General features: G+C 37.6%; 1 protein-coding gene across 1 annotated transcript; it reads right to left on the bottom strand.

Annotated features, from left to right (window-relative positions):
- Positions 1-12,799: 12,799 nt before the first annotated feature.
- On the bottom strand, positions 12,800-13,747 carry LOC134378802 (olfactory receptor 14J1-like). Its single transcript, XM_063098109.1, has one exon. It carries the CDS (start codon positions 13,745-13,747, stop codon positions 12,800-12,802), a length of 948 nt encoding a protein of 315 aa, XP_062954179.1.
- Between the last annotated feature and the right edge of the window lie 1,472 nt (positions 13,748-15,219).

Raw genomic sequence — 15,219 nt, 5'->3', positions numbered from 1 at the left:
GGCAGAAAACTTCCCAGGAATAGGAAAAATCACAGATCTTCAGATCCAGGAAGCTCAACGATCTCCAAACGTATTCAACCCAAAAAGGCCTTCTCCAAGACATGTCATAGTCAAATTGGCAAAACTCAGAGACAAAGAGAGAATCTTAAAAGCTGCAAGAGAGAAGCGTCAAATCACCTATAAGGGAGCCCCAATCAGGTTAACATCAGACTTTTCATCACAAACCCTAAAAGCTAGAAAGGAATGGGATGATATTTTCAAAATACTAAAAGACAAAGATTGCCAGCCAAGAATACTCTACCCTGCAAGGCTATCCTTCCGAAATGAGGGGCAAATAGTATATTTCTCAGACAAACAAAAACTGCGGGAGTTCACTACCACACGACCACCCTTACAAGAAATCCTCAGGGGAGTACTGGGTTTGGTTCCTGAAAAATAACTACCACTGCCATAAAAACCCAAGAAAAATCTAAACCCGCTAGTATAATAAAAATGGCATTCATGAAGAGAAAACAAGCTAACAAAAACACTATCTACAACCTAAGGAACCACCAAACAAAGAAAGCAAACAGTAAATCAGAAAGCAAGGAACAAAAGAAACCTAAGACAACCAAACAACCAATAAAATGCTAGGAATAAATCAACACCTTTCAATAACAACTCTTAATGTAAAAGGCTTAAATTCCCCAATTAAAAGACACAGACTGGCTGACTGGATCAAAAAGCAGGACCCAACTATATGCTGCCTACAAGAGACCCACCTCACCCATAAAGATTCACACAGACTAAGAGTGAAAGGATGGAAAAAGATTTACCATGCAAACAGAAAAGAAAAACGAGCTGGAGTAGCTATTCTTATATCTGAGAAAATAGACTTTAAACTAAAAACCATAAAAAGAGACAATGAGGGACACTACTTAATGATAAAAGGACTGATCCATCAAGAAGACATAACAATCATAAATATGTACGCACCCAATGTTGGAGCAGCCAGATTTATAAAACAAACTCAATTAGACCTAAAGAAGGAAATAGACACTAATACCATAATAGCAGGGGACCTGAACACCCCACTGTCAATATTAGACAGATCATCTAGGCAGAGAATCAGTAGAGAAACACAAGATCTAAACAAGACTCTAGACCAATTGGAATTGGCAGATATCTACAGAACATTCCACCCAACAACCTCAGAATATTCATTCTTCTCATCAGCACATGGATCATTCTCCAGGATAGATCACATATTAGGTCACAAATCAAGTCTCAATAAATTCAAAAAATTGGAATTATCCCATGTATCTTCTCAGACCACAATGGATTAAAACTAGAAATTATTAACAAACGAAACTCTGGAAACTATAGAAACACATGGAAATTAAACAGCATTCTACTTAATGACATATGGGTCCAAGAAGAAATCAAGCAGGAAATCAAAAAATTTATTGAATCTAATGAAAACAATGATTCATCATACCAAAACCTGTGGGATACTGCAAAAGCGGTATTGAGGGGGAAATTTATTGCATTAAACGCTCACTTCAGAAGAATAGAAAGATGGCAAGTGAACAACCTAACACTTCACCTTAAAGAACTAGAAAAACAAGAACAATCCAAACCTAAAGTTAGCAGACAGAAAGAAATCATTAAGATCAGAGCAGAACTGAATGAAATTGAAAACCAAAAAACAATTCAAAAGATCAACGAATCAAAAAGTTGGTTTTTTAAAAAGATAAATAAAATTGACAAACCATTAGCATGGCTAACAAAAAAAAGAAGAGAGAAGACTCAAATAACCAAAATGAGAAATGAAAAAGTTGATATTACAACTGATTCATCTGAAATACAAGGAATCATTCGAGACTAGTATAAACAACTATACGCCAACAAATTTGAAAATCTGGAGGGATTGGATAAATTTCTGGACACACACAAGCCCCCAATACTGAACCATGAAGACGTGGAAAATTTGAACAGACCAATAACAATACAGGAGATTGAAGCTGTTATCAGAAGGCTCCCAACAAGAAAAGCCCAGGACCAGATGGATTCACAGCAGAATTTTACCAAACATTCAAAGAGGAATTGACACCGATTCTTTACAAACTATTCCAAAAGATTGAAACGGACGGAAATCTCCCAAACTCATTCTATGAAGCAAACATCATCCTGATAACAAAACCAGGTAAAGATATAACCAAAAAAGAAAACTACAGGCCGATATCCTTGATGAATATAGATGCAAAAATCCTCACTAAAATACTAGCAAACAGAATACAGCAACACATACGAAAAATTATTCATCACGATCAAGTGGGATTCATCCCAGGGATGCAAGGTTGGTTCAACATACGCAAATCAATAAATGTGATACACCATATTAATAAACTCAAACACAAGGACCATATGATCATCTCTATAGATGCTGAAAAAGCATTTGATAAAGTTCAACACTCATTCATGACAAAGACCCTCTATAAGTTAGGTATAGAGGGAAAGTATCTCAACATAATTAAAGCCATATATGCCAAACCCACTGCCAATATCATCCTGAATGGGGAAAAACTGAAAGCTTTTCCTTTAAGAACAGGAACTAGACAAGGATGCCCACTCTCACCACTCCTATTCAACATAGTGTTGGAAGTACTAGCCAGAGCAATCAGAGAAGAGAAGGAAATAAAGGGCATCCAGATTGGAAAAGATGAAGTCAAACTGTCCCTGTTTGCAGATGACATGATCCTATATATCGAAGAGCCTAAAACCTCTACAAAAAAACTGTTGGAACTGATAAATGATTTCAGCACAGTAGCAGGATACAAAATCAACACGCAAAAATCAGTAGCATTTCTTTTCTCCAATAGTGAACATGCAGAAGGAGAAATCAAGAAAGCCTGCCCATTTACAATAGCCACCAAAAAAATAAAATACTTAGGAATTGAGTTAACCAAGGAGGTGAAAAATCTCTATAATGAGAACTACAAACCACTGCTGAGAGAAATTAGAGAGGATACAAGAAGATGGAAAGATATTCCATGCTCTTGGATTGGAAGAATCAACATAGTGAAAATGTCCATACTACCCAAAGTGATATACAAATTCAATGCAATCCCCATCAAAATTCCAAAGACATTTTTCTCAGAAATGGATAAAACTATTCAGACATTTATATGGAACAATAAAAGACCACGCATAGCCAAAGCAATGCTCAGCAAAAAAATAAAGCTGGAGGCATAACACTACCTGACTTTAAGCTATACTACCAAGGTATAATAACCAAAACAGTATGGTACTGGCATAAAAACAGACACACTGACCAATGGAATAGAATAGAGAATCCAGAAATCAACCCACACACTTACTGCCATCTGATCTTTGACAAAGGCACCAAGCCTATTCAGTGGCGAAGGGACTGCCTCTTCAGCAAATGGTGCTGGGATAACTGGATATCCATATGCAGGAGAATGAAACTAGATCAATACCTCTCACTGTATACTAAAATCAACTCAAAATGGATTAAGGATTTAAATATACACCCTGAAACAATAAAACTTCTTAAAGAAAACATAGGAGAAACACTTCAGGAAATAAGACTGGGCACAGATTTCATGAATACGACACCAAAAGCACGGGCAACCAAAGGAAAAATAAACAAATGGGATTATATCAAACTAAAAAGCTTCTGCACAGCAAAAGAAACAATTAACAGAGTTAAAAGACAACCAACAGAGTGGGAGAAAATATTTGCAAAATATACATCTGACAAAGGATTAATATCCAGAATATATAAGGAACTCAAACAACTTTACAAGAAGAAAACAACCAACCCAATTAAAAAATGGGCAAAAGAGCTAAGTAGGCATTTCTCTAAGGAAGATATCCAAATGGCCAACAGACATATGAAAAAATGCTCAACATCACTCAGCATCCGGGAAATGCAAATCAAAACGACATTGAGATACCATCTAACCCCAGTTAGGATGGCTAAAATCCAAAAGACTCTGAACGATAAATGCTGGCGAGGCTGCAGAGAAAAAGGAACTCTCATACATTGTTGGTGGGACTGCAAAATGGTGCAGCCTCTATGGAAAATGGTATGCAGGTTCCTCAAACAATTGCAGATAGATACCATATGACCCAGCTATCCCACTGTTGGGAATATACCCAGAGGAATGGAAATCATCAAGTCGAAGGTATACCTGTTCCCCAATGTTTATCGCAGCACTCTTTACAATAGCCAAGAGTTGGAACCAGCCCAAATGCCCATCATCAGATGAGTGGATACGGAAAATGTTGTACATCTACACAATGGAATACTACTCAGCTATAAAAACGAATGAAATACTGCCATTTGCAACAACATGGATGGACCTTGAGAGAATTATATTAAGTGAAACAAGTCAGGCACAGAAAGAGAAATACCACATGTTCTCACTTATTGGTGGGAGCTAAAAATTAATATATAAATTCACACACACACACACACACACACACACACACACACACACACACACACACACACACACACAGAAAACCGGGGGGGGCGGAAGAAGATATAACAACCACAATTATTTGAAGTTGATATGACAAGCAAACAGAAAGGACATTGTTGAGGGGGAGGGGGGAGGGAGAAGGGAGGGAGGTCTTGGTTATGGGGAGCAATAATCAGCTACAATGTATATCGACAAAATAAAATTTAAAAAATAAAAATAAATAAATAAATAAATAAAATAAAATAAAATAAAAAGAAAAAAAATAAAAATAAATAAAATAAAATGATTAAATGAAATGAAAAAAAATAAAATAAAAAAATAAAAATAAAAAATGAGAAAAAAAAAAAAAGAAAAAAATGCATCTTCTCTGGGCTACTCTGATGATGTCTTACTAATATATTTTTGTCCATTTATAAATCAAAATAGAGTGGTATGATCACTTCAGGTCATGGACAGAACTGAAAGTTATGGACCGGACCCCACTCCCACTTCCAGGCAAACTGCACCAGTGCCTTGGGTCCAACCTTGGGACCTGAAGCATGGAGAATGGGACTTGACCCACCTCGCACAACCAGGCACACCACGCCAGCACCTTGGGGCCTGCCCAGGGACATGAGGCAAGGAGAAGAGGACCGGACCTCTCTCCCACAACCAGGCACACTGAGCCAGCACCTTGGGGCTCACCCAGGGACCCAGGGTATGGAGTTGGGGACCAGACCACCCTCCCACAAACAGGCACAACATGCCAGCACCTGGGAGCCCACCCAGGGACCTGGGGCAAGGAGAAGGGGACTGGACCTCTCTCCCACAACCAGGCACACCATGCCAGATCTTCAGGGCCCACCCAGGGACCCAAGGCATGGAGAAGGGGACTGGACCCCCCTCCCACAACCAGGCACACCACACCAGCACCTTGGGGCCTGTCCGGGGACCTGAGGCAAGGAGAACTGGAACAGACCTCTCTCCCACAACCAGGCACACCGAGCCAGCACTTCAGGGCCCACCTGGGGAACCAGAACATGGAGAAGGGGACCAGACCTCTCTCCCACAATCACGCACACCACGCCAGTGCCTCAGGCCCTGCCTGGGGACCTGAGGCATGGAGAAGGGGTCTGGACCTCTCTCCCACAACCAGGCACACCAAGCCAGTGCATCAGGTCCCACCCAGTGACCTGAGGTATCGAGCCAGGGACTGGACCCACCTCCCAAACCAGTCACAAAACACCAGCACCTCGGGGCCCACCTGGGTACCAGAGGCATGGAGAAGGGGACCGGACTCTCCTCCCACAACCAGGCACATGGCGCCAGTGCCTTGGGGCCTGCCCAGAGACCCGAGGCATGGTTAAGGGGACCAGACAACCCTCCCTCAACCAGGCACACTGCGCCAGCACCTTGAGGCCCACCCAGGGACCTGGGACATGGAGAAGGGAACTGGACCCCTCTCTGACAACTAGGCACATGGTGCCAGCACCTTGGGGCCTGCCCAGGGACCAGAGGCATGGAGAAGGGGACCAAACACACCTCACAACCAGGCATACCGCCAGTGCCAAGGAGCATACCCAAAACAGCACTTCCATGTTGGCGACACACCACAGCCACCGCAATAACCATGGCTGCTGCAAAAGCAGCTAGATGCCAAAACCACCACGCAGATGGTCCGCCAACCCCTGGAGTGCATTGACATAAGGAGAGTCACCAGCAGAGACAAAGATAAAAAGAGGATGTCTCTTTCCACAAAACCCATTTCAGAGTGACAGAAGCATCTGCTCTATGATAATATTGGGGGACCTGATCACATCTCTCAGCATTGGACAGATCATCTAGGCAACAAATTAACAGAGTAACCATTATTCTTTCAGAAGGAGAGAAGAAATCTAGGGCAATTAGAGAGGGGTAGGGGGTGTAAATGGGGGGAAGGGGAGAGATTGGACAAGGGGTATAAAGAATAATTACGATTTGTAACAATATATATGCTAGTAATATTGATTTAATCAACATTGGTTTAATCATCTCAATGTTCAACCCCCAAAATATGTATAATCAATTTTGATTCAATAAATAAAATAAATTAAAAAAACCAAAATAGCATTTTAGTCTGTTTGAGTAGTAAATATTAGAAGGCAGGGTGGTGCCAGGAATTGGCATAGCTGAGGAAATGACAGAACACTGCTGTTGTGCACGTGGAAGTGCAGCCTGGAGGAACCATTCTGGAACTTTAAATATTCAGATTGTTTCATACATTGGGCCTGAGCAATTATGCACCAAGGTATGAGGGTACTTCAAAAAGTTTGTGGAAAAATGAAATTAAATACAGATAATACAGATTGTTTCGTGAACTTTTTGAAGTACCAAATAAATCCTTACACATGTTCATAAAGACACTTATCTGATGATATACATTTTAGCATTACTTATGGTGATGGGAGATTGAAAGCAATTCGGATGTCCATCAGTGGGAGAGTGAGTATGCAAAATATTGAGGAATTGTACCATCAAAAACCATGCACTGATTAGCAAACGTGGGCTAGATATAGACATTGTAACATTATAGCTTCTAAAAGCTTTGTGCTGAGTGAAAAAGAGTATGAAATTGAATAAGATTATAATACCAGGCCAACCCCGTGGCTCACTCAGGTGAGTGCGGCGGTGGAAGCACAGGGGCGCTTGGAGCACTGAGGCCGCAGGTTCGGATCCTATATAGGGATGACCGGTGCACTCACTGGCTGAGCGCGGTGTGGATGACACCAAGCCTAGGGTTACGATCCCTTTACCAGTCACACACACACACACAAAAAGATTATAATACCATTTATATAAAATAAAATTAATTATCCCCAAACAACAACACCATTACAAATTAACAATCCATAAAAAGTTACACACAAAACTAATAATAATTGTTTTCTTTAGGAGGAAGGTAGTGGGAACAGATAGGGATGAAATGTTATAAATAAATGAATATAAGATGAAAGACACATATCGATGAGAATAAGGTGCCATGAACTGACAAATATAATTAACTAAGCCTTCTGCACTTGAGGTCCAACCACATAATAAGAGGTAAAAGAAAAGAAGAGATATATCAAATTTTGAAAAAATAGATACCAAAATTGAAGTAGTAATAACCTCAAGGAATCACCGTTAATGAGGGAATTTTGCTTTTAATGTTATTTCTGCAACATTTGAATAAATGTAAAGAGTGTGATATATAACTTTGTATAAAAAACTGACGTGAATAATTAGGATTAAATTTAATAAAGGAACAAGACCTCATCACGAAAAACTATAGAACATTACTGAAAGAAATTAAAGACCTAAAAAAATGGGGAGCTACTGCATGTTTATGAATTAAAAGGCTTACTATTAAGATTTCAGTTCTCTGCAAAATGTCCTATAGATTCCATGCAATCACAGTCAAAATGTCAGCATGCTTTTTTGGGGGAGGGGGGTAGAAATTGACAAACTGATTATGTACTGTATATGAAAATGTAAATGATCTGGAAAATCAAATCCATTTTTTAAAAATAGAGGTTTTAAACTACCTCATTTCAAGAATTAAAGCTGTAATTGTTGCTGTAATCAATACAGTACAGTATTGGTGAAAGAATAAACACCTAGATCAATGGAAGGTGCTAAGGCAAATCAATGGCAAAATCATGTCATTTCAATAAATAGAACTGAAACGACTATGTATCTGTATGAAAAAAGCATGAGCATCAACTCTCACTTTATACCACACACAAAAATTAACTTAATATGGATCAGAAACTTAAGGGTAAAAAGTTAAACCATACATCTTTAAAAAATGCAACATAAAAATAAAAACTCTGTGACCTTAAGGAAGGTCATTTTTAAAGGTAGAACACCAAAAAGTGAATCAAAATAAAAACTTGAAAAACTGAATTTTAAAATTTCAAAATTTTAAAAGTTTTACTCTCTAAAAGAACTTTAAAAAAATAAAAAGACAGTCACAGAAGACTGGAAAAAGTATTTGTGATATATGCATCTGATAGAGTATTTTTAGTCAGCATATATATACACACACACAAATACATTTAAGTCTCAACAATAGAAAGACCAACAACCCACTCTAAAAATAGGCAAAATATTTGAATAAACATTTCACAAATGTAGGTACAATGACCTATAAACCCATGAAAAGATGCTCAACCTTATTAGTCATCAGGGAAATACAAAATGAAACCATAGAAATATAACGTTGCAAATATGTTTAAAAAACTAAAAAATTTAAAAGACTGACAATATTAAGTGTTGCAAATGTGAAATAATGGAGCCCTCATACACTGCTGGCACATTTTATCTAGGGAATGTAATATGTAACAACTACTTGAGAAATCAGTGTGACAGTTTTTTAAAAAATTAAACAAGCCCTACCATATGAACCCACCTATTCTATTATTAAGTATTTATTCAAAAGAAATCAAAACATTTGTCCACAAAAAGATTAATACACTAATATTCATATAAATTTTATTTACAATAGCCCCACACTGGAAACAACCCAATTGTTCATGACCAGTGAATGAATAAACAAAATGTGGTATATGTATATAATGGAACACAACTCAGCAATAAAAAGAACCAACCACATGGATAAATCTCAAAACCCTTATTCTCAGAAAAAGATTGACACTGAAGAGTGCATATAATTTTATTTATTTTAGAAAATACAAATAATATACAAGGACAAAAAGCAGATTAGTGGTTTCTTTAGGTAAGGGGCAAAGGAAGGAAGTTCTTTTAAAAAACACAGAAGTCTTTCTGGATAATAGAGATGTTCTGTATCTTGAGTGTGGGTGATGGTTTAAGGGGTGCATACAATTGTCAAAACTCACTAAATTATGCACTCTAAATGGCTGCATATCCTTTATATATATATATTTAATAAAGTTGATAAAAATGCAAAAGGAAAAAAAATAAGGCGTATTGCATTAAAAATAGAAGTTGTATTGTATTCCAAATAAAAGGTTTGTGAGAATCAGTTATGAGACCGTTCCAATGCTAGGATAATGCTTGTCTGGACATGGCAGTAGAGATGAAAGATGTAATCAGTAATAATTACTGATTGATTAGATATGGGAGCTGAGTAAAAGGAAATATTCAAGAATCTGACTTGAACAACTGGAAGGACATAAGAGCTATTTATTGAGGTGACAAAACTGGGACTGAACAAATAGTTGAACAAAGAGCAAATTGGAGAAACTGCCAATGATAACCTGATTATTGATAGGCATGGCCCCCAAGATTAACTTGTAAATTTATTTGCAAACATTTTCCTTCCTTGTCAACTGGCCATCTCTGGGTGGCTTACCTGGGTTGAATACGGACATTCTTTACAAATAGTACATTATATTTACCTGGGGGTATTGATGACGCTCCAGGACTATTTTCCCATAAAGTCTAGCTCAAAATTACCTCACTTAAATAAGCAAGAAATTCTACAATGTTGATAATCTTTGTTTAGAACCATTTTTCTCCTTTCATTAAGAATTTAAAAATCATCTTTGTGAGAGAAAAACACTTCCTGTAATTAACTTTTAGTTCTAATGCATCATATTAAAGTTTCCCTAATTTAGAGGAGATAAAATCAGATCACTTTTAAAGTGTTATTTATTATATGCATATTATTATTACAAATCACGATTTTTCTTTTTGCCCTTTACCCCAAATAACCCGCCCCCCCCATCTCATCCCCATCTCTAGTATTCTGGAAGTTCAAGGAATTGTTTAGGCCTTTTCATACTTTCTTTCTTTCTTTTTCTTTCTTAAGCAATATACATGACATATCACTTATCAACTGTGACTATGAGCAAATTATTCCACAGTATGAACCTGACAATACTACGGATTAAATGGTTTAATAAAAAACTCAAAAATAAAATCTACACACAAAAAAATTAGATCGCTGGGCACCCAGAAAGATGCAATGATATATTGAACACATGTAGGAGATGGGAGAAAGGAGAAGAGGCAATTCTACTACTGGGAATGTATTTTAAGGAGTTAATTGTATACATGTACAAATATGTATATAAACTAAGATGTTCATCAAAATATTGTTTAGTATAACGACAATAAAAAGGGAAACATTTTAAATAGGACATGGGTTAAATATAGCATGCAGCAATTAAAATAATTTTATGTATTTATATAGAAACATCCTAAATGACATTATTTCATAACAAAAGAACTTATCAATTATGTTCAGTGAGATCAGAATACATCTACACATACATACACATGAATAGAAAATATCTAGAAGTACATTCATACACAATACTTGTCATTTGCCATGAATTGGTGGCTTACTTTTAAATTTTAGTTTGTTTAGCTCTGTTTTTGAATTTTCTGCAAATAATATGTAGCCTGTTTAAATGATATGTTCTTTTTAAAAAATGCATATAGAAAGAAAGAGGAATAGAGGTTTACCACACTCCAGGCCTGCAAAATATGGCACTCATAGTTTTTATTATCGATTCCAATTTCATACTGAAAGAGAAGAAATGTATAACCTTCAAAAACAAACAGAAAACTCATTCATCTGTATGCATGTGTAGATACTACAACAATTAATTTTAAAAGCCATATAAAAATACTGCCCCCCCGTTACTCAGCAACTGCTCATTCCCACTGTCAGAACATATACTTTGATTTACCTCAAAATTGAGGGGATCAGTTCAGTTTTGTAGTCTTGGGAATTATAAGCCTTTCTTGAAAAAAATTACAGCATTACCTCCAAATTAATCAAATGCTCTTAGTCACAAGATTTGTGACTCATTAGCTTATAATTCATGGGTTTGATCTCTTCATATGCAGCTCATCTGTGTTCTGTTCTATGGAACCAGGGGTCATCCCCTGCCTAACTCTGTAAACCATCCTGTCAACTCTTGTATGGATCAGAAGAAGAATTAAATAAATATAAACATATCCAGTAATGGAGAAGCACATACCTGATAACTATTTCATTAGTAGATTATACTAGCATGTGCTTATGCTTATAGATGATATACATCCAACACACATACACACATGCACACATAAATACATACTCACAAAGCATTTACAATGAGCGAAGGTAAATAAATGACCTTTTAGTCAGATAAACATTCACTTGAATTACAGCTTTACCACAATTTGAGAAATCTCAGCAGAATTAATCTCTCCTAAATTTATTGTCCCCATTGGTAAAATGGGGACAACATGGCATAGCTAAAAGAATAGCTTTCCTGGGTTAAAAAAAATGTGTAAAAAACATCTGACATTTACTAGGGACTGAATAAATTGTCGAAATAACTATTATAATACTTAATAGGAAAGGAAACTTAATATGGATAGGAAACTAGAAGGCCCACTGGAAATCTCATACATGCACCATGGATATACACTACTATCATATTGACAGAGTTAGCTTCATCGGATGGCAGTATATAAGCTATTTGTTAATAGCCATCTTTAAATTATACAAGCCAAACCCCAAATTAATTGTCTTTCTCTTTTACTTCAGAGAAATTTCTAAAAGATGCCTGAATTAGTCAGGGTTCTCCAGAGAGACAAAACCAATAGGATATGTATAAAAATATATAAGAGGGGATTTATTAGAGGATTTGACTCACACGATTGTGAAGGCTGAGGAGTCCCACGACAGGCCATCTGCACACTGGATGCTGGTAGCGTGGCTCAGTTCAAGTCCAGAAGCCTCAGAACCAGAGAAGCTGATGGTGTTATTCTCGGTCAGAGGCCAAAGCTCTGAGAGCCAGGGTGCTGCTAGTGTAAGTCCTGGAACCCAAAGGCTGAAGTCTTGAGTTCAGACGTCCACAGACAGGAGAGAGAGTATATACCAGCTCCAGCAGATAGAGAGATTCAGTTTTTCCTCCGTTTTTGTTCTCTCCAGACCCTCCGTGGAATGGATATGCCTGCCTGTATTGAAGGCAAATCTTTCCCACCCAGTCCACTCAGGCTTACATGCTAATATCCTGTGGAAACACCCTCATAGACAACCCCCAAAATAATGCTTTACCAGGTTTCTAGGTATTCCTTAATCTAGTCAAGTTGACACCTAGAATTGACCATCACAATGCCTTAAAATAACACTTGAATTGGAGGGAAGAAGCAAAGCCAATATTCTTAGAAACATAACATGTTAAATATTGAATAATTATATTTGACAAGAATGTACAAAATAGACAAGTTGAGAGTTCTGAGAAGAAACCAGATTCACCCCTCTTCAATATGAAACATAATAACAATGTCTTTTATTTGTATGATTCTTTAGAGTTTAAACATGACTTTTAAGCATATCTTTCTCTGAGCAAATTCTTCTTTGGACACAGCACCTTCCTCAGACCTGCCTTCAGGGCTTTATTCCGTAAGCTATAGATGACTGGATTGAGTGTTGGAGGTACCACAGTATAAAATATGGAGAACATGAGGTCCATAGCTGATGGAGAATCAGAAGGGGGTCTTAGAAACTCAAAGCCTGCAGCTGAGAGGAAGAAGGTGACTACAAATAGGTGGGGTAGGCAGGTGGAGAAGATCTTGGTCCGGCCCTCAGCTGATGAGATTTTCAGCACTGTTGAGAAGATGTGAATGTACGAGAGTACAATGGAGATTAAGCAGATAAGTGCTATTGAGGTTGTGAATGCAGCCACTGAAATCTCATTAATGAATTCAGAAGAACAAGCTAGTTTTAGCATCTGAGGGACATCGCAGAAGAATTGGTGAATGACTCTCTGCCCACAGAGAGGTATGGAGAAGTTAATGGCTGTGTGCATGAGCCCAGAGAGGCCCCCAGCAATCCACACAGCTATCACTGCACTCCTACAAGTGCTGGAATCCATAATGGCCTCATATTGCAGTGGTTGACAGATGGCTATATACCGGTCATAAGACATCACTGTGAGGATGGCCACTTCTGATGAGGCCAGAGCTATGAAGAAGAAAACCTGAAGAATGCACTGACCAAGGGAAATGTACCCATTGTTCATAAGTGAGTTTGCAATGGACTGGGGGACTGTGACAGAGATGAAGCAGAGATCCAGAAGAGAAAGGTGCTTCAAGAAGTAATACATGGGGGACTGGAGATGACGGTCCAAGGTAATGATGGTGATAATGAGGAGGTTACCTGTCAAGGCCAGCAGATATGTCACCAAAAACAGCAAAACATGTAAAATCTGAAACTTATGCTCATCAGGAAACCACATGAGGATGAATCCACTCACTGAGGTCAAGTTGATCATGGTCAGTCTGAGGATACCAAGTGTGATGCTGTTTAGGGGGCCAAAGAACAGTATGAAAAAAATGTATAATATTTAATACATCTATATGTCAAGTTACTCAGCATCCTCAGCATGGAGCCACTGAAATCCAGATGAATTTACCCCCATTGGAATTAGTTAACATGCAATTCAAAAAAATCTTTAGCCATTATTCAGTAATAGGAGCGCTAAATGTGATCAACAAGTCATGAAAATTTTCCAGAGCAGACTTTGGATTGTCAAAGTTGGAGAAACTGGTGGAAATGATGAAGCCTTTACCTTTAATAAAGTCGGTGAAAATGATATTGATATATCAGTGTCATTCCATCTTCTCTGTGGTACCTTAGTATTACATGCACTATAGCTTCCTTTGTTAACCACCTAAAATGGATACTGCCTTAAAAATGGATCTAGCAACAGCCCAGAGGCAAATGTAGGAAAGAATTAGTTCAAAGGACAGTCATATTTCTTGCTCCGCAAAGGCTCTTAGCATTTAAAAAAGATTACTTTTCGTTTGAATTAACTTCTCAGAGCAATTTTAAAGAGCGAAATAAGTCTTACTTGTAAAATGCAGTTGCCTCTGATACCAGGCATTGACTCTTGAGCTTCAGAACGTGAGAGATCTTGCAACTGAGTGACAATGCTTTTTCCTCAGAGAACACCTTTTGATTTTTAAAACCCTTAGGACAAGTTGGGGTTGGACATTTTCACTCAAATTTATTTGAACAAACAATAAGATTTTCTAAAGTGCATTTAATTCTTATTATGTAACAAGCACCATGCCTGGTGGTAGAGTATAGCCTTTCCAATATTATCTTTCATTTTGACTTCCTCTCTAGGACTTAAATACAGTAGATAGTGGGAGCCCATTTCTTAAAATATTTATTTAACTGAGTATCTACATGATTGATTTCAATTCTATACAGACAAAAACTTAGTGATCAAATTAATGTATGCTTCATCAGATATTGTGATTTGTTCCATTTATTAAGCCTTAAGCAATGGGAAAAGCTTAAAAATCACTTGAACTAGTATCTTTCTGTTTTTGCTGTAACTCACTGAAACTAATTTTTAGGAAACATGTTTTTCTACAAGAAACAGTCTCGGAACTAGAAGAGCCCTTTATCTGTTACCTGTGGTCCCAGCCCTCTGCTTCACGTAATGTGACCACAGAGATTAGAGGGAGGCAGGGGTTCTTTTCTTCAACAGGTTTCTGTAGCCTTCTTGCTCCTACTATTTTCTTGTTCCATCAGGTATGACTTAATGCCCATTGCTGCCAACCCTAATGCCTGGCTTAACCTGTTCTAAATATTGGATGGTAGACTTGGAATTTAAAATAAAAGATGAATATATTAAAGCAATTGACAAGTTTTAAAATTTGTTGTCACTGACTTGACACTTCCCACTTCTAATACACATTATTAGTGTAACCTAAGAAAAATTTTCATCATTTT

The sequence above is a fragment of the Cynocephalus volans genome, chromosome 5 (assembly GCF_027409185.1).
Source record: "Cynocephalus volans isolate mCynVol1 chromosome 5, mCynVol1.pri, whole genome shotgun sequence".
Taxonomy (NCBI): domain Eukaryota; kingdom Metazoa; phylum Chordata; class Mammalia; order Dermoptera; family Cynocephalidae; genus Cynocephalus; species Cynocephalus volans.
Note: the sequence above shows the minus strand (reverse complement) of the source record. Positions and strands in the feature narration are given on the sequence as shown.

Coding starts and splice junctions, on each gene's coding strand:
- LOC134378802 (XM_063098109.1), bottom strand. CDS start 13,747: ATGATCAACTTGACCTCAGTGAGTGGATTCATCCTCATGTGGTTTCCT.